The sequence below is a fragment of the Pristis pectinata genome, chromosome 12, assembly GCF_009764475.1.
Source record: "Pristis pectinata isolate sPriPec2 chromosome 12, sPriPec2.1.pri, whole genome shotgun sequence".
NCBI classification, from domain to species: domain Eukaryota; kingdom Metazoa; phylum Chordata; class Chondrichthyes; order Rhinopristiformes; family Pristidae; genus Pristis; species Pristis pectinata.
The window spans coordinates 1,099,806-1,121,230 of NC_067416.1; the positions used below are offsets into that span (position 1 = coordinate 1,099,806).

The 21,425-nt window shown below is 43.9% G+C and overlaps 1 protein-coding gene across 3 annotated transcripts in view; it reads right to left on the reverse strand.

Annotated features, from left to right (window-relative positions):
• The window catches only part of LOC127576417 (STE20-like serine/threonine-protein kinase), a 103,708-nt gene extending 82,493 nt beyond the window's left edge, over window positions 1-21,215 (reverse strand). For all 3 annotated transcript variants that reach the window (XM_052026930.1, XM_052026929.1, XM_052026927.1), the window contains exon 1: window positions 21,050-21,215. In XM_052026930.1, coding sequence (XP_051882890.1) covers window positions 21,050-21,199 — 150 coding nt within the window. In that variant the 5' untranslated portion in view covers window positions 21,200-21,215. The remainder of the gene's footprint in view (window positions 1-21,049) is intronic.
• Window positions 21,216-21,425: the final 210 nt, after the last annotated feature.

Here is a 21,425-nt window from a genome sequence, read left to right on the forward strand (position 1 = left end):
CTTCCCCATTTCCAAGCAGCAAGTCAGGATGCTTTAGGTCAAGTTATCCAGCACGACCACCTGTCACATAGAGTTGAGTGATGTTTGGTGTCACATGGTTATCATTTGTGTGGGAATGTGAAGAATCAGTATTATGGATCTTCCAGTGAGAATCCTCCTATACTTATGATTTTTGGATTCAAGCATGTATGACTGGTTATCACACAGATCTTTGCACAATCCAGTTTATACTACAGGATTTCTCAGTTCTCGGACAACTTGGGTATCAATATTTAGAGGAAAAAACTTCAAGATTAGAGGACAGAGACCTCACTCACGTCCACACAATCCCTGAAATCAGAACGACAGTTCAGTGAACAACTCCAATGCGATGGGATGACTTGCCTCTTTCTTGTTGAGGTATAAAATATAAGAGCACAGAGTTCATGTTCTAACTGTATAAAGCACTAAGGTACTGTGTAAAGCACTGGTCACCACATTACAGGAAAGATAGGAGGAATTTTAGCCTCAGGGTAAAAGATCAAACTGATGGGATTTTTGTTTAAAACAGGGGTTGAGGAGAGATTTAAATCAGGAAATATGAAATTATCCGAAGTCTAGATCAAGCAGTTTTCATTTAGCTAAGAGGTCAGTTAGCAGGGGCTCAAATTCAAGGTAGCTGATTGGAGTCAGACTAATACAGCACGGAAGCAGGCCCTTTGGCCCAATTTGTCCATGCTAAGGTGCCTACCTAAGCTAGTTCCATTTGCCCGCGTTTGACCTGTGTCCCTCTAAACCTTTCCAAGTGAAGATTTGACAGAATTTGAGCAGAAATTCTTCACCCAGTAGGTGGCTGGGGTCTGGAGCAGAGGAGGAAGAAACTTTCATCATATTTCACTAAGAACTTGATGTGCCACAACCTACAGACGTACAGAACAGGAGCTGGAAGCGGCAGGAAACTCAAATGCTTTTTTTCCTGTCAGCATGGACATGGTGTGTTGGGTGGCTTCCTTCTGTGCTATAACTTTGCGTGATTCAAATGAAAAAAAGAGGAAGAACAATTGACAGATTGTCAGCTAGCATGTTGCATTCACCCGCTGGGGCCTTCTGGGAACTTTCAGACCCACACACACTTGGTAACAATCATGTGCACTGGATACACAGGTTCTGGGATAACAGACAGAAAGGCACCGAATCATTTACAGCAAGAACCACAACAACTGACGAACACAATAAAAGTGGTGCTGCCAATGATAACAGTAATGGTGAACCAAAGCCTCAGTTCCACCTCTGACACCTCCTTCCAGACCTGGTGTAATTCTGTCCCATGGGCACAGTCTTTACTCATTCTGCAAACTCTCATTTTTTTTATTTAACAAATTGATGAAGAACAGACAGGGCACTGAGTATAAGAGTTGGGACTATCCACAACTCTGCCAATTTGTGTGTTGTCTGCAAATTTAATAATCAGCCCACCTACATTTTCCTCCAAATCATTACAGAGGTCCCAGCAGTGATCCTTGCGGAACACCACTGGTCACAGACCTCCAATCAGAATAACACCCTCCTCCACCACTATCCTCTATTCTCTATGGCCAAGACAACTTTGACTTCAATCTACCAAGTCACCATGGATCTCCCATGCCTTAAATCTTCTGGATCAGCTACCATGAGGAACCTTGCAAAATGCTTTACTAAACTCCACGTAGACAACATCCACTGCCCTACACTCATCAATTTTCTTTGTCATCTCTTCAAAAACTCAAAGACATGACCTCCCTTGTACAAAGCCATGATGACTATCCCTAATAATCCCATGCTTTTTCAGATGGGAGTAAGTCTTATCCCCAAGAATCTTCTCCAGTAATTTCCCTACCACTGATGCTCATTGGCCTATAATTTCCTGGTTTGTCCCTATTATCCTTCTTAAACAAATAAAAACACTGATTATTCTCCAGACCTCTAGGACCTTGCCTGTGGAATAAAGAGGATACAAAGCTCTTTGTCAGGGCCCCAGCAATCCCCTCCCTTCTCCCTCTTAATAAGCTGGGATAGATCCCATCAGGCCCTGGGAAACTATCCACCTTAATGTTCTTCAAGAGCCCCAACTCCTCTTCCTTTTTGGTATCAACAGTCTCTAGAAAATCCACATACTCCTCCCTGACCTCACTATCCCCCATGTCCTCCTTGGTGAATGCAGATGCAAAGTACTCATTTAGTACTTCACCCACTTCCTCCGGCTCCAGGCATAAATTCCCTCCTTTGTCCTTGAGTGGTCCTACCACTCCCTAGTTACCCTCGTTTTTAAATGTACATATAAAATACCTTGGGATTTTCCTTAATCCTACTTGCCAAGGACATTCCATGCCCCCTTTTAGCCCTCGATTCTCTTTTTAAGTTCTTTCCTGCCTCCCTTATATCCAAAGGGCCCTGTATGATTTCAGCTTCCTAAACCTTACATATGCTTCATTTTTTCTTTTTGATTAAACTTGCAACGGCTCTCATCATCCAAGGTTTCTGAACCTTGCCATTCTTGTCTTTCTTACTCACCGGAAGATGTTGGTCCTGAATTCTGACCAGCTGGCCTTTAAATTACTGCCAGTAACAACTGTTCCCAATCTACTCTCCTCAGTTTTTGCCTAAATCTGATGTAATTACCCCAATTTAGCACTCTTCCCCCTCCCCCCCCAAAGTCCAGTCTTATCCTTATCTGTAACTATATTAAAATTTAAGAGTTATGATCGCCATTCACAAAATACTCTCCCACAAACTCTGATCACCTGGCCTGGCTCATTTCCCAATACAAGGCCTGGTATGGCCCCTTCCCTGGTTGGACTAGCTCAAAACCGTTTCAAGAAACCCTCTGGATACACCTAACAAATTCTGCCCCATCTCAGCTTCTGGCACTAAGGGGGACACAGTCAATACTGGGGAAATTAAGGTCACCCACTACACAACCCCTGTTGCTTTTATACCTTTCCATAATCTGTCTACATATCTGTTCCTCTATCTTCCACTGGCTATTGGGAAGCTTGTAGTATAATCCCATCAGAGCGATTGCACAGACATTACACCTTCCCTGAGCTCTACCCATATTTCCTCACTGGAGGAGGCCTCCAGGGTGTCCTGTCTAAGTGCAGCTGTGACATTCTCCCTGATCAGTAATGCAACTCTCCACTTCTCTTACCTCCCTTTCTGTGGCATCTGAAACATCTAAACCCTGGAATGTTGAGTTGCCTGTCCTGCCCTTCTCTCAACTAACAGACATTTACACAGGCACTTAAATAGGCAAGGTGTAGAAGGACCAGTTCCTAATGCGAGCAAATGGGATTAATGTGGATAGGTAAAATAGTCAGCATAGACACGGTGGACAGAGGGCCCATTTCTGTGCTGTACAACTGTATGACATTTAAATTGTACCTGGGTGTGCACTTGAAAAGCCATAAGCTGATGATCAGGAAGGGAGAGAAAGAGACAGAAAAAGACCGGAGAAATTCTTAAGAATTTCCCCCTGCAACCCCTTTTCTATTTTGGTCTTCATCCCAAGCCCCATCTGATGTTACAGGGATTTCTCTGCTTTTGACTGCAAGGTTAACAGCTATTCAAACTGCATCAATGATAAAGGAGTCACAGACGTGTTACAGCAGTGAGTGAGATTAGTTTACTCGTCTCCAGTGCAGCACATGGAGTTTTATTTTATTGCAGATTCATCAGGATACCTTTTGCAGCACTGACACTGCACAAAGGCTTCTAACACATCTCCTCAACTAAAAACTGTACAGAGTGGTCTCAACATGGGACACTGCTCTCTTAAAAATTAATGCAGATAGAAACCAAAAACAGATAGTGTAATGCTAAAAATCAAACTTAACTGAGTTACTGTTTTCAGAGTTAGCAATACTAATCCTTCACCTTTGTCGTAGGCTGCACATTCAAATACTTTAAAGAAACCAACTCAATAACAATAAGCTCGTGATAGAATGGCGGAGACATTTCGCCAAAGAACCACAGGTACCATCACGTTGCATTCAAATGTCTCAAATGGTTCCACCTTTATTGCCCTCCCAAAAAACATTACTTTGTGGGAAAACTTCTAGATGTCCTAAACTTGTTCCCTCATCCTTCAACCATGCTTCAACTTAGCATGCTGTTTAAATGTTCGGATATACAACCTTGTAAGATTACTATTAAAAGCAAGATTAACCAGCGAGTTAAAAGAAACAAGGTTTCAAGTGCAGCCTGACAACGGACGAACACTTGAAATTCCAAAAATTATTTTCACTAATCAAATATTTCCACTGTCATAGTTCATGTACAGTTTTCTTTCCTCTAATAAAACCAGAGAATGCTGGAAATTTTCCATAGGACAACAGACAAAGGCAGAATTAACATGCACCTTTCATTTTTGTTTTTATTCCAGGTTTCCAAGACCTGCAGTATTTGCTCTTGTTTTCTCAACAGGCATCCGTTTGAAAGCTCGTGCAGGTGCTGCCATTTATTCACAGCTGAATAATATGCCATAAGATAAAGAATGCGATGAGAAAAACAGATTGCATAACCAATAAACAGCTCACTGTTTAAACAAAAATGTCACACTTGCAGAAGATCATTGTTAGAACGTGTACAAGATGTACAACCTCATTCTAAAACACAATACGAGCAGGAGGAATCAAACCCTAAGCTCTAGGTTATTATTGTGTGGAATTGGTTATGATTATGTCCCTAACTACTCCCCAAATCTGCCAAATACCATGGGGCGCTACAGCAATATAATGGATGCTACAACTTTTTGTCACTCATCTTGGAACAGGCTTTAGAATGAGATAAGCAGAGGACACGTGACAAGTGGATCAGTAAACATACACAGTGACTGCTGGCACAGGCCTGATGGGTCGAACGTCCTGTGCTGTGACAATTCTATGATACAACTGCGAGTGCACCATATAAACAGATTTAAGGGAAGTGCAGGATCCTCTATTCCCCATTATCTTGAAATCTCCCAAGTATCTATTTTCCACAGGAAAGGCTTTTAACCTTGCTGGGGGCTTTTGAGTTTTATTTCTGCCTTGTCTGAGTTAAACTTGTGTATTAGTAATGAGCTGTTCCTGGGGGCAGGAATTCCCTACCCACTCCCATGATGTATATTTTCAGATCTGCTCCAGAATTAAATAGAGGAAATCATGTGACTCCTTGTCCCAGTGACACCTTATCCTTCCTCATAACGTTGAAGTACTTCAGGAAGTAGTAAGGCATAGTGCCCTTCCTCCCACTGTATAGACTTTCTATAAGTGCATCTTATGGCCAGTCAGATCCTTCACCAAACTTTCCCTGCCTTCAGCAGAAGCCATTTCCAGTAATTGGACTGTATCTTTGATGAATGGTCCTTTCCCGGAGTGCTGCAGTGCTCTCAATTACTTAGCCGCTGATTGCAGGCCAACAATTTCTGCAGACACTGGAAACGAGCCTGCTCCTCACAGAAGTGAAAGGTAGCCTAGGCAGTGGAACAGAAACACAAAGGAAAGTTGAAATAAATTTCTGTGAGATTAACCCCAGAGGAGGAATGTAGAATATGCGATACAACCAGGAACTCCGTTTGATTGCTGATGTTTTCAGAAACTTGAGACGAGGCCTTGATCAGACTTCTTTCCCCTTTGTATCCCCAAACTTTATCTCCAAATTTATTTTTGGGGAAGCAGGCCTCATTGACATTTATTGCCCTCCAGAGGTGCGTCTGGTGAAGGTACTCCCGCAGTACTGTTGGAAGGCAGTTCCAGGATTTGGTGCGTCTGGTGAAGGTACTCCCGCAGTACTGTTGGAAGGCAGTTCCAGGATTTGGTGTGTCTGGTGAAGGTACTCCTGCAGTACTGTTGGAAGGCAGCTCCAGGATTTGGTGCATCTGGTGAAGGTACTCCCGCAGTACTGTTGGAAGGCAGTTCCAGGATTTGGACTCAATAACAACGGAGGAATGGCAATATATTTTCAAGCCAGGATGGTGTGCAACGTGAAAAAGAACCTGCAGGTGCTGATGTTCCTACACGTGACCCTTGTCCATCCTGGTGGTGTGCAGCTTTACCCTAACTTATTTCCAAGGTCTCTGCTGTTTAATTGCAGTTGAACTCACCCTCCGCCTTCTTTAAATTGAGAGACTGAACTCTTTAATTTTTCAATATCCATTGAGACATCTCACTAATGCCTTTGGAGAGTCCCTCACCTGCTCTGAAACCGTGAAACATCTTTCTACAGCACACTGTTCAAGTGAAAGCTTGCTTTTATTTTTTCAGCATATACAATCCATCCTCAGTATCTGAGTCTGAAAACAAGGGAGCTCAGTTGCTCATATCAACATTGGCCACAGAAAATAGGAGCTCACAGCAGGACCCAGGCAGCAATTCCGTGCTGAGTGGCAGCTGGACTTGACTGATTGGGGGGAGTACAAGTATGGGTGGTTCAATGGCACAGTTACTGCCTCACGGTTCCAGCAATCCAGGTTCAATTCTGACCTTGGGTGCTGCCTCTGTAGAGTTTGCATGTTCTCTGTGACTGCATGGGTTCCCTTCAGGTGCTCCCATATCCCAAAGACATGTGGGTTGGTAGGTAAATTGCCCCTGGTGTAGGTGGGTAGTAGAATCTGCAGGGAGTTGATGGGAATTGGGGAAAATAAAATTGGAATTAGCGGATGATCAGCGTAAACAGTGGTTTGATGGTTGGTGCAGATTTAGGGAAACAAAGGACTGCAAATGCTGGAATCTAGATGAAAAGCACGGTGATGCTGAAGGAACTCAGGACAGGCAGCATCCGTGGAGAAAAGCAGGCAGTCAATATTTCAGGTCAGGACCCAATGGGGTGCAGAGCTTGCTCCTGTGCTGAATAACTCTATGGCTCTAATTGGTTTGAAAAGTAACGGCTAGTTCAGTACTGTACCAGACACGTTCCAGCCCCAATCATTACACTCAACACAACAGGCACTTGCCAATACAAATCTTCTGAAACTAGCCTCCCCCATTTGTAATCGTCACCCAGCCTACACTCTTCACTCACTCACAATGGGCAGGTGGTCCTCTGCTAAAATATTTAGAAATAAAAGGAAGAAAAATACAAAACAGACAGAACTAACAGTAGCTATACACAAAAAGTGCTGGAGCAACTCAGCAGGTCAGGCAGCATCTATGGAGGGAAATAAACAGTTGACGTTTCGGGCTGAGACCCTTCATCAGGACTGGAAAGGAAGAGGGCAGAAGCCAGAATAAGAAGGAGGGGGAGGAGCACACACAGGCAGGGGACAGGTGAGTTCAGGTGATAGGCAAGTCCAGGTGACAGGGGGAAGATAGCGGGTAATAAGCTGAGAGGTGGTAGGTAGAAGAGGCAAAGGGCTGGAGGAGGAGGAATCTGGTAGGAGAGGGCAGTGGACCATGGAATAAAGGATGGGGGAGGAGAGGTGGGCAGGTTATCAAGGCAGGGGAAGGGAGCCACAGGAATAAGGGAAGACAAAGGAGTGGGGGGGGGGGGGGGCGGGAGTGGAAGAAGGGGCGGGGTTACCAGAAGTTAGAGAAATCGATGTTGAGGCCATCAGGTTGGAGACTCCCACAGCGGAATATGAGATGTTGTTCCCCGACCCTGTGGCTGGCCTCAACATGGCCGTAGACACGGCCATGGATAGACATGTCAGTATGGGAATGGAATGTGGAATTGCAGAGGGTGGCCACCGGGAGGTCCTGGCTGTTGTGGCGTATGGAGCAAAGGTGCTCGGCGAAGCGGTCACCCAATCTACGTCGGGTCTCACCGATGTACAGGAGGCCGCACCAGAAACACCAGATGCAATAAATGCAATAAATAAACTAACAGCAGAAAAGGCACAAAATGCGAGTTAGCCTGACATGATGATTTTCTTATCTTGGAGTTAAGATGAGGTAGGTAGAAGTCACCATTATATAACCGCGTACCTGAACAGACTGGAAGATCTGAAGGAATACTGCTTTATTAATGACCTTTTTTTGAGGAAAAATGTTAAACAAAGCTCCACCCACTTACTAATGTCAATGTAGAAGATCCTTTAATGTTTTTTGAAGAACCAGAGTTCCGACTCCAACCCTGTGACCAATATTCATTAATAACTTTATTAAAACAAATTAAATAGCTCTTTAATCTCAGTAAGGTCCATGCATTCCTACTGTGCACTATTTTGGTGCTGAATCTGCTTCCACAAGAACTGACAGTGCAAGATAATGAATTAGGAGGAAGTCCTGTTGGTGCCCTAAATATGTGATCGGGTCTATAAATAAAGGTTCTTTTGTTCTTTTATGGAACCATAGAGGGTAACTTATCCATTTCACCTCAGGAGAGAAAGTTTGGCATAGACTTTCCAAATCCTCAACTATAATATGAAATGAACGTCAGAATATTTATTCATTCCTGGTACAACCCCAGCGGGTCACATTTCACAAACACCATCACCACCAGATGCAAAATATGGACCACTGGATGGTCAATGGGTGAGGTGCCAACAGGGATAAACAATCCCATTCCCAGTCAGGTCTTTATCCAGTCAGTGGGCAAGGTCACCAGCATAATACTGAATGGAATCTGTGCAGTTGTAAAAAAAAACATCTGGAACGGGTATCACAGTAACTCCTCCATCAGTTAATAGATATTGCATTACTGAGAAGAGCTCGGGAGATTCAAATGTTTGCCTTGTATCCAGTTAGATTGTCTAATAAAATATCCTAAAATAATGCGGACAAAGTAAGTGCAATGATATGTAAATGAATGGAAACTCAGAAATGAAAATAGACAGGCCAACCTCTTTTGTTGAAGGATTTACTAGTTCATTGTACTCAGAAAAGTTTTTTTCCCCCAAAAGAACTTTGGAACGAAAAGGCTTCAACCTCTGCCAGAAGATTAGACTAAGTCTCAACCACTGGCCAGGTTCCAACTAACCGTTGTGCTCCAATAGAAATGACTACCACATAATCAAGCTGCCAGCACAGGCTCTGGCACTGACACACAGCTTCATAGGCTTAGTCCCCAGCTACATTTTGTGAATTGAACACCAAGGAACCCTGTCTGAAGAAATCTCACACTGAGCTAAAATAATGCACATTTTAAATGATTCATCAGCTTCTTACCATTCTAAAAGGTAGAAGGTTTTAGGATAGAGTGCACCCCTCAGCTCAAAATACCATCACCACATTCTTGACACCGATTCAAAGAATCCCTAATCCAAAGACAGTGCTGCATTCTACACTGCTGCAGACTCCAAACCAATGGAGATCATGCCATACTTTTGCGATTCCAATGCTGCATGGTATTTGCATCACAGGCACTGCAGCAGTGCTCCAACACGGTGTCTTTGTACACTGTGGCTTCATTGTACGTTGCAAAGTGAATCCTCTAAACACCAGCATAACAGATAGGTTGCTGCAGAGTGCTCAGAGTGGCAGTCTGTAACACTGGTCCTGGGGTGAGTGGAGAATAGTACATGGTTGGGTGGGACATGGGAAGAACGCAACCAGTCTGAATGTCTATTGTGCCAAAAGCAGAATTTGCCTCTCTCCAATTAGGGGGACTTGGGTGTATGTGAAAGGCAGCAAAGCACTTCATGCAACTTCCAGCATCGTTATTTAATATCAGACACCAATCCAGTAAACACATTACTAGAGAAACTCAGAAGGTAACCTTGAATAAATGTTTCAAAAAGTGCAGGTGGTATTCACCCAGAGCACCCACAGATTTGCAATGGAATAACCTGCTTACGTTCATTGAGGTACTTTACCGCTGCTGTAGTTTCCTGTAAGAAGCAAACAACTAATTCATTATCACAGGGGAATGTCATTCCATTCAGTGACATGGTGAGCAGCTGACAGTTTCCCTGTGCCCCATTGATAAAAGCTGCAGAAAGGGAAATATGAAGACACAAGAGATTCTGCAGATGCTGGAATCTGGAGCAACACACAGTGCTGGAGGAACTCAGCAGGTCAGGCAGCATCTATGGAAGGAAATAAAGAGTCGACGTTTCAGGTCGAGACCCTTCATCAGGACAAAGAAATGTACGAGGAGCAGAGGGATCTGGGGGTCCATATCCACAGATCACTGAAAGTTGCCTCACAGGTGGATAGGGTAGTTCAGAAAGCTTATAGGGTGTTAGCTTTCATGCCGCGATGTAATGATGCAGCTTTACAAAACTCTGGTTAGACCACACTTAAGAGTACTGGGTTCAGTTCTGGTCACCTCATTATAGGAAGGATGTGGAAGCGTTGGAAAGGGTGCAGAGGAGATTTACCAGGATGCTGCCTGGATTGGAGAGTATGGATTATGAGGAGAGACTAAGGGAGCTAGGGCTTTACTCTTTGGAGAGGAGGAGGATGAGGGGAGACATGATAGAGGTGTACAAAATATTAAGAGGAATAGATAGAGTGGACAGCCAGCACCTCTTTCCCAGGGCACCAATGCTCAATACAAGAGGGCATGGCTTTAAAGTAATGGGTGGGAAGTTCAAGGGAGATATCAGAGGGAAGTTTTTCACCCAGAGAGTGGTTGGTGCATGGAATGCGCTGCCTGCGGTAGTGGGGGAGGCAGGTACATTGGTCGAGTTCAAAAGATTATTAGATAAGCACATGGAGGAATTTAAAATAGGGGAATGTGTGGGAGGAAGGGGTTAGATAGTATTAGGTGTGGTTTAAAGGTTGGCACAACATGGTGGGCCAAAGGGCCTGTATTGTGCTGTATTGTTCTATGGAAATATATCTAGACCCAGGACGTGAACTCACCTTTCTCTGTCCAATAAGGCACCTGTGAACTGCACAGTGAGAATCAATGCCAAGTATCTTCACACAGGGAATGACTCAAACTCTAAAGGAGCCAACATGAGGACTATGAAGTCAGTACCCAACTGGTTCAGCAGAACAGTAAAAAATGTAATACAGTAGGATGGTTAAAATTCTTTGCAAAGACAGAAAACCAGCACACGTTCTCAGCCAGCATTCTGACGGATAATGTTATAGAATCAAAGCATCACGTTGCACAGAAACAGACCCTTCAGCCACTGCCCAGGCCAGCCATCAAGTACCTATGTACACTATTTTCCAGCACTCAGTTCATAGACTTCTCTGCCATAACAGGTAGAGCTCATTCTAAATGTTGTGCAAGTTCGTGCCTCTACCACCCACTCACTAATGCATTCCAGATTTCAAGCATCCTCTGCGTAAAAAAATTCTTCCTCAAATCTCCCCGCCCTTACCTTAAACCTGTGTTGTCTGGCTCTATATACCATTGCCATAGATTCATCCGTCACAGAAACAGGCCCTTCCACCCAACTCATCCATGCCAACCAAGATGCTTATCTAAACTAGACTCAGATCACTTTCAAATCTTTCCCTCTCACCTTAAAACTATGCCCTCCCATAACCTGGAGAAATGATCAACTTTTCACCCTAGCTGCACCCTCACAATTTTGCAAACCTGAGTCAGGTTCATTTCTCGTCCTCCTCTGCTCCAGGGAAAACAAACCCAGTCTCTCCTCATAACTAAAATGCTCCAATCCGGGCAACATCCTGGTGAATCTCCTCTGCACCCTCTCCACTGCACACCCCCTTTCCCTGAAGAAAGGGCTTTTGTTTGCTTTTGGTGCCAAAGCCTCCTTGTGTCTCAGCAAGGTGGCCGCTCCTCAGGTGCAGGTCAGACACTGAAAGCAGCTGTGAGCAGCATCACCGCCAGGACATTACTGCCCTCACCCAACTGTTCTTCCCCATTTGCAGGTATCACAGGATAGTCTCTTACCACAGGCACCTCAGCTGAATTTTCTCCTCCTTGGCTCAGCTAGACTAACACAGCTGCTGCATCCCAATCACAATCCAACAAGGATTGGGATTGCTACCCTCCTCTGGTTGATCAATTTAAACAAAGAATGGTTGCTTTTTGAAACAAAAATACCATCTGATGATTACCAATCCAATGGATCCATTACAAACTAAGATATCAGAGGGGTGATTATTTCCAGTTTCATTTACCCTTTGTACTTTTACTTACTAAATACTAGACTCTTGCTATAAAACTTTTCATAGGAACATCAACAGAAGTTGGTTTACATGTGGATAATTTGTCCTGCCAACAACTGAAACATGGAAACATGATGTGAATCCTATCGAAATTTTTAAAAAGTGAATAAAAATAACACAAGAGTGTAAAAAAAGAGCACAGTCCCAGTGAAGAACTGCTGAGGAACTGCTTATGGTGAGTGCTGCAAATCAGAGAACTTGGTGTGTGAAATCTCAGTAAGAATGAAAACAGCTGACAAATCCAGTGGTTTACCTCCAGGCTCTTACTGTAGCAGCGGTTTCATTCCCCACTCACTACACATTGGTGAAATTAGCCACAAGATTCCCAACTCTTCAGAAAATACAGTGACCCACGTCTGCATTGAGCAAGTCTGAGGCAACATTGAAGCACGAGCCGAGAAGTGGCAGGTACCACATCATTAAAGGATCACCTCCAATAAGAGACTCATCAAGAACCCTTTACATCCAGCGACACTGCCATCACTGAAACCCCAGCCTCCAACATCCTCTGGACACCAATGACCAGAAACTCAAATTGTCCAACCATGTAATACTGTGGCTACAAGTGCAGGTCACAGGCTGGGGATCCTGCACCAAGTAATACATCAGAGCCTTTTCATCACCTACAAAACAGAAGCCTGGTGGAATTTTCCCCATACGCTTGGGTAGGTATAGACGACTGGAGAACGGCAAATTCTGCAACTTTATTCAACAAAGGCAACAGGAATAAGCAGGTAATTACAGGCCTGTGAGTCTAAGTTGGTTAAGGAAGGTAATGGAAAAAATTCTGAAGGACAGAATTAATCTACCCTCAGAAAGACAGGGATTAGTCAAAGATAGTCAGCATGGCTTTGTTAAGGGAAGATAATATCTCACTTATTTGACTGAATTTTTGGTGGAGGCAGAGATTTTCACATTTAAGAACTTTCTAGACAAGCACTTGAATCGCCAAGTTAGGAGCCACGTACTGTAAAAAGGGATTAATAGACATGGGAACTTGGTGATCACCATAGGCCCCATGGGCCAAAGGGCCTGTTTCTGTGCCTATTAATACTTAAACTCAACAACATCCAGAATGAAGCAGCCTGCTTGCTTTATACCCCTATTAAACATTCATAGCCTCCATCACCAGCCACAGTGACCACAACGTGTTCCATCTACAAAATGCACTTCACTTACCCACTTCAAACGCATCTCCTAAAGCCACCACCACTACTACAAGGGCTCAAGAGAATACAACCACATGTAGTTCCCCACCACATCATGGACCATCCTGACCTGGAAACTGATCACCCTTCCTTTATTGTTAATGGTTCTAAATCGCCAAACTCTCTACTAAGCAATGTGGGAATACCTTCACCAAAGTTCCCAGCAGTTCAAGCAGCAATTGGGGATGTACAATAAATGCTGAACACATTTCAATAAATATATTTCAGCTCTTCAACACTGAAACTGTCATTTTGCAATATCAGTAATCAGCGATGCAGTGTAAATTAATGAGAGAGTCTAGTGCTGCACCTCACTGCTGACAGTGGTGCTCCAAGACCAATTTCACCTCCATTGGTCTTGTATTCCAATTAACAGCTAGATCTTCCTTTTTCTGTCAAGTCTGTAACCACAAAAGGAAGCTATTGACCATCTTTCAGAGAGAGTACTTAACCAATATTTCACTTCCTCAATTGTCTCTTATCTTCTGAGTGCAGTCATCTGAATCCTCAATACAGGTGCAGCTAAGCAATTACTTGCATCATCTTTTTATGGACCAGCTCAAATGAGTTCCCAAGCTATGACAGCAGAGTAGCGTTCAGATTTGTTGCTGTTGGGATTGTCTACAACGGTCCTGACATTCCAGGTGCTGAACTTCACATAGTGGAGCACAAGTTACCCATGTGTAGCTTTCTTAATGTAGAGTTACCTCTTGCATACCAGCTACAACATGAATTTTCATAGAGCAAGATCCTAATCCAAGAGGGACTGAGACAACAGGAGAGCAGGTGCTCACACACTGATGGGTAGATCTGTAGATGCCAGTGGTAAGTATGCACCCATGCTCTACAATTAGCATGCACACAGGCATATATATGGACAGGTTAACACAGCATTGCATGCTAGAGTGACAAACAGGCTAACCTACACCAGAACAACATAAACTGGACAACATACATCACTACATACAAACAGGTTAACCTACGTTGCAGATCAAAATGCATACAGGCTATCCCTTAGCACTGCACGCCAGGCTATGTTAACCCAGGCTAATCTATGGCACCCTGTGCCAGGCTAGCAACCACTCGATGGGAAATGAACTGTGAGGAGGATATAAAGTGGCTGCAAAAGAACAGAGAGGGTAAGTGAATGGGCAAGAAGGTGGCACGCGTGATATAGAAAAGTGCAAGATAACTCACAAATGGAAAAGAACAAAAAGTCTTTACTTAAAATTGTGGGTATTCGGGGAGACACAAGAGACTGCAGATGCTGGAAACTGGAGCAACACAAAATGCGCTGGAGGAACTCAGCGGGTCAGGCAGCATCAATGGAGGGAAATGGACAAAATCCCAGATGAAGGGTCTCGACCAGAAACATCGATTGTTCATTTCCCTCCATAGACGCTGACTGACCGTGGAGTTCCTTCAGCACTTCATGGGTTGCTCTGAGTATTCGGGGGACCTTTGTGTGCTTGCATACGATTCACATAAAGGAAATATGCAGTACAGCAGACAATTAACAAAGCAAAATTTAATGTTAGCCTTTATTAAAAGGTTATTGGAATACAAGAGTAAGTTTTGCAACAACCACAGAGCCTTGCACAGAAAATGCTTAATAAAGAAAGAAACAGGAGGAGTGGCTCACTTGGACCTTTAAACCTGCTCTGCCATTCATCAACACCAAGGCCAATCTGCCACCTCAATGCCACTTTCCCACTCTGTCGCTGGATGCCCACAAATCTATTGTTCTTTGTTCTGAATTTACTCAAGGATAACCCTTCTGCAGCCCTCCAGGGTACAGAATTTCAAAGATTCACCATCCTCTGCATGAAGAAATTTGTCCTCAACAGCCAGCTCCTTACTGTGGATCTCTGCCCCTGATTCTAGACTCCTCAGCCAGAGAATTCACCCTGTAAAGTCTATAACGATCTCCCCTCATTCTTCTAAGCTCTGGAGAAGATGGATCGAGCCTACTCAATCTTGCAATGGATACAAGGCTCAATCTGAAAGGTAACTAGCCATTGTGTTACAAATTTTACAGCGAGATTTACATTACAGGAAAGCTCAAGAACCTGCCTCAATGCTGATATTTTGCTGCAAGCCAGTTCCCATTTACTGATATCATGGCTGATCTGATTGGATTCCATCAACCTACTTCTCTACACGTTTACCTAACATTTAAAGTTAAGGGCTTGACATAAATTATCATTTGCAGAGTCCAAGTAATTTCCTAATTTCACTCCTAAAAGGTTTGACTCTTTAATTTTTAGTTCATGCCCCTAGTTCAAGCTCCCCAACCAGAAGAGGTTTCTCTTCATCCATCCTACCAGTTTTTCCCCATACTTTGATAAATGCAATCTAACAGTTCTTAGCTGTTTAAATTCCAGGAACTGATGCTTGGTTCCTGTTATCTTTTCTTGTGAGTTAGCACATGAAGTTCAAGTACCATCTGTAAAATCTGTATTATAATAAAATGTATGCTGCACTCCCTCCAAGGTCAATGTATCCTCCCTAAGGCAGAGTGCCCAGAACTGTTCACAACACTTACAGTACACTCACTACACTCTCACTCAGCTTGGCATGGCAACTGCTCTGCCTGGGACCACAAGAAACTGCAGAGAGCTATGGACACAGCTCAGCACATCATGGAAACCAGACTCCCCTCCACGGACTCCTCCTATACTTCTCGCTGCCTCGGTAAAGCAGCCAGTATAATCAAAGACCAGGCAGAAGATAAAAAGCCTGAAAGCACGTACCACCAGGCTCAAGGACAGCTTCCATCCCACCATTATAAGACTATTGAACGATTCCCTCACAATCTACCTCATTATGACCTTGCACCTTATTGTCTACCTGCACTGCACTCTCTCTGTAGCTGTCATACTTTATTCTACACTCTGTATTGTCTTACCCTGTACTACCTCAATACACTGTGTAATGAATTTATCTGTATGAACAGTATGCAAGGCAAGATTTTCACTGTACCTTAGTACATGTGACAATAATAATAAACCAGTAGAGTTAAACGTGGGCTTTGTGGGTATGGCATAGTTTCTAGCCCAGTATATCCAAAGGCTGGCATTCCATTCACTGCCTTTGAGCATTAGAACACAAGAGATAGAAGCAGAAGTAGGTTATTTGACCCCATGTGCCCACACTGCTATTGCAGGCACGGTAGTGTAGCGGTTAGCGTAACGCTTTACAGTGCCAGCGACCCAGGTTTAATTCCCACCGCTGTCTGTAAGGAGTTTGTACGTTCTCCACATGTCTGCATGGGTTTCCTCCGGGTGTTCCGGTTTCCTCCCACATTCCAAAGACGTATGAGTTAGGAAGTTGTGGGCATGCTACGCTGGCACCAGAAGCGTGGTGACACTTGCGGGCTGCCCCCAGAACACTATGCAAAAAATGCATTACACTGTGTTTCGATGTACATGTGACTAATAAAGATCTTACCTTATCTACTCAATACAATCACAGATGGTCACTTACCTCAGCACCATTTTCCTGTACTAAACTCTTATCCTCAAAATCCATCCATTTTCCCTTTCTGTCCATAACATTTAATGATCGCTTTACAAGTGGCAATACTCTGCACAACAGCAATCTTGTAATCAGTTCTGACAACTAACTCCTATGAAACCTGCCCCACTGCCTATTCATACATTTCCAGGAACTAAATCCACATCAATAATCAACCAATGGTTACACATCTCAGTCCATGGGTATGATTAGCACAATAAAAAACTATATTAATATCACATCTGCACATACTTTTCTCCAAAACTTCTTATCAAACCATTGTCACATTCTTTGTCATTATAAATTCCTGTCCAGTGACATCAACCAACGTGAACCCATCATACTTTTATTGCACCTTCCGACCCATGGTGATACAATCGTGCCTTAGTTTATAATCTCCCCGTTCCCCAGCCTGTGCTCCAGAAACACTCCTGTCCTTCTAAAACCATCGTGTTTGGCTATTTGACTATAAATAACATAAAATTAAGTTAATTGTTGGAGACTGCGTGTCCCTGTGCAATTACCTCTGCCCTAAGGAAGGCAAAGGTAGGAAGGATGTGGAAGCTTTAGAGACGGTGCAGAGGAGATTTACCAGGATGTTGCCTGGATTGGAGAGCATGTCTTATGAGGATAGGTTGAGTGAGCTCGGGTTTTTCTCTTTGGAGAGAAGGAGGATGAGAGGTCACTTGATAGAGGTGTACAAGATGATAAGAGGCATAGATCGAGTGGACAGTCAGAGACTTTTTCCCAGGGCGACAATGGCTCACACGAGGGGGCATAATTTTAAGGTGATTGGAGGAAGGTATGAGGGGAATGTCAGGGGTAAGTTTTTTTAAAATTTAACACAGAGTAGTGGGTGTGGAACGCACTTAAGAAATTGTGGGGGCAGATACATTACTGGTATCGGTATTGGTTTATTATTGTCAGTTGTACTGAGGTACAGTGAAAAACTTGTCTTGCATGCCGGTCGTACAGATCCTTTAATTACACAGTGCAGGTATATTGAGTTAGTAAACAGTGTGTTGAGGTACAGAGTAAAAACAATAACAGAATAAAGTGTCACAGCTACAGGGAAGTGTATTGCAGGTAATAGTAAGTGGCATAGAATTTAAAAGTGTAGAACGATTACAGTAAGAATAATGAGTAGATCTGCAGAGAGCAGCTTGCAACAAGTCGCCAAGCTCCGGCACCATCTTAGGGGCATTTAAGAGACTCTTAGACACATGAATGATAGAGAAATGGAGGGTTACGTCGGAAGGAAGGGTTAGATAGATATTAGAACAAGATAAAACGTCGGCACAACATCGTGCGCCAAAAGGTCCTGTCCTGTGCTGTAATGTTTTATGTTCAAGCTCCCACAGCAGCCCTCTGCACCTCACCATATCCAAAGGTCTTCACCAGCTCCCTACACCAGTAACATCCAATGACACACATTTGGATAGAAAAGGCCTAGGCCTAAGCTGCCAGTTCCCAAAACAAACAATGGCAACTCCAAAGTATACCAGCACAATTCATTAAGAGTGGGAGGGTGTACATCAGGAACTAGTGACATTAATAAACATTAACTCAATATAAAAACACAACATTAAATGTAGCCCACAGTTAATATGCTAACAGTCCCACTGGAACCAGGAATTTTCAGTGGACCAAAGGTAACGTTCAACATGTCACTGCTGAACACAGATTTGGCATACCACTGGCCCATAGAGGAGAGCAAGTCAGTCCTTCTGCTGACCATTGTCCTGAGTGACCACCAAGGGATCGAGTCTGTGAGAATGCGTCCACTACAGCTGAGAAGCCTCACACACACAGGTGACCTGCCTGTCCTGAAGGACTCTGCCATACAAAATCAGAAGTACAGAATTTCACAGACATTCAGCACAAACACTTTGTTAAAAATTTACTTGCTATCCTTCTTGGGCAGTCACTTGCTTCCACTCTGGATGAGTGGGTGCTTAGATGACTGATGAGGCCAATGCAGGGACCACAGACTCTGGTTACAGGGTGGTTGACGAGTTTGTGACGTACTTCCACCACTTGCACAGGGCATCCACGTGCTCCCGATGCACGACCTCAGAGTTCTCGATACCATCCCGAATGCTCCTTCTCCATTTTGAACAGTCATGGGCCAGAGATTCCCAGGGATCAGTGGGGATACTGCATCGCTTCAAGGAGGCTTTCAGCACATCCTTGATTCATTTCCTGTGTCTGTCCCAGGAGTCTGATGTCAGGCTCACAAGGAAGCCAACTAGGGCCTGAACACTAGGGACATTGGCTGGAAAAGGATGCTAACTTCGGTTTTCTTGTCCTTCCAGTGAATCTCTGTTCTATCCCATCACACGCCCTTCCCTCACTAACATTTTAATTTTTACCACTTCAATTTACCCTCTTATTTTTTAAGATCTCTTATGGATTTGCTCAATGTCACTGACCTTCTACAAACAAAAGTCTTCTGTTCCCCCCATTGATCCGAAACTTCTGTCCTCCGGTTACTGACCCATCCCCCCAGAAGAAATCAGTCTCGCCCTATTTTTCTTCTCAAAGCCGTCAGCTTTTAAACCTTCTCTGTCCTAGCGAACAGAGCTCCAAATACTGTAGTCAACAAAAGACCCCAATTATATGGGATCAATCCAGTAATCTCTCTCCCTAACCCTCTCATCCACTGACCTCCTCCCTAAAAGCAGCTGAAAAGTGAACATGACACTTTAATGATTTCCACAGGTTTGGCGTCACCTCTGCTTTTGGACTGACCAGTTCTCCAGGTCAGGAGCCCAGTTGAATTTACAGACCCCTCTCATACATTTAAAGAGCTGCATTTCCAAAGCCCCAGGCACCTTCCCTCCTTTTCAAATTTTTTCCCCCATTCTGTGGATGCTTCTGTGCAGTTTAGTGGCTACTTCTACCTACAGCATTACTACACTGAACCGCCCCGTTGTTAATCACATCACAAACTCTGTCTTCACATTGTGTTGAGGCTCCTACCCCCAAGTGCTGATTTATAGACCAAATCAGAGATCAGCGACAGATCCAGCACGGAAACAGGCCCTTCAGCCCACCAACTGCATGCCAACCATCAACCACCCGTTTACACTAATCCTACATTAATCCTATTTTTTAAATTCTCATCAACTCCCCTAGTCTCCCACTCACCTGCACACTGGGGTCAATTTACATTGGCTAATTAACCAAGTTATTCTGACACTGGGGAACAAACCAAATTCTGAAAAAAACAATTAAACCTGGCACCCCTGCTGTCACGTTGTTTTCATTGAGTAGGCACCTGAGTATCAGGGCTGAAAGTTCAGTCTACGTTTGCTAAATATGCATCAACATACAAAATTTCTTCCAGGAACTTTTCATTGGACAATCAGGACTCCTGTTACAAAAAAACCCATGGGCTCATTCGAATCAGCACATTTCTAATCACAGAACAGTACACCACAAGAACAGGAGTCTGTGCTGACCACCATGCCAAATTACACTAATCCCAGTGCCTGTTTACATGCCTGTTTAAATATTCCTTAAACGTTGCTACTGTATCTGCTTCCAGCACCTCCCCTGGCAGCCTGTTCTTGGAACCTACCACTCTCTGCGTAAAAAAACTTTCCCCTTCTCACCTTAGACCTATGCCCTTTAGTATTTGGCATCTGCATCCGATCTATGCGTCTCATGATTTTCTATACTGTTATCAGGGTCCTGTGCTATTATACCCTTAACCCACTAACAGTTTGTAGCCTGGAAGGAGCGGGGGCAGAACTGGGGTGAGAAAGCAACTGTGAGCACAAAACCCATTTGCTCCCCCACACCCTCATTCCTCTCCAGTCCTTTGGGATGATTTACTTCGGGGAAATATTTATTTCTGACTGTTTACAATATCAAGAATTTAGTAATTTTTCACTGCACCAACAGCTTTTATTAAGCAATTCACAGAGTGAAGATCAACTTTCCACGTTGAAAGTGGTTTATAACTTATGCAGAAAAATATAGATAAGATAATCTCTTAATTTCTGAAACATATTTCCTAGTTCATTTTCCCCAGCATGTGATAGTTACTGGTTAAAGGTAACACACAATAAACTCTGCTCTGCATTACAGGAACCAATAACACTTAGTGTACAAAAACTGTTTTTTTAAAACCCAATATCGATGGCTTCTAATGACCAATTTTTTAAATGACTCCTCCCTGTAGTTCTTCAACTTCATGCAGGATTTCTCTGGGAAGAAAGTGAGTTCCCTGACTGGTTATCAGAAGTACCGCACTCAACGTTTCACCGATGACCACCAGCCATGCCTCACCTTGTAAACCTTGCCAAATGCCCCATCACCGAGCTCGCCAACGATGTCCCACATCTCCTCAGGGTTCACATCTTTCTTCACATGCTCAAACTGCTTCTTCTTCTTCTCTCCGCCAATCTTAAATATCTTCCGAAAGTTGAAGAAAGACATGTTGGCGTTCCCGGTTCCCGATGATAACACCGGTCCTGGGCTTCACTCCAGATAGCGAGCAGGAGGCTCCCGCTGCCCGGTTCTGCTCCGGATCACTTCACCTTTCACACCTGATGACCGCCCCGCCGCAGCTTTCTCCTGGCACCGAGCTTCACCGCAGAGCACAGGCGTTCCCCCGGACCGCTCCCAGATCACTCCCGGTGTCCCCCGGACCGCTCCCGGATCA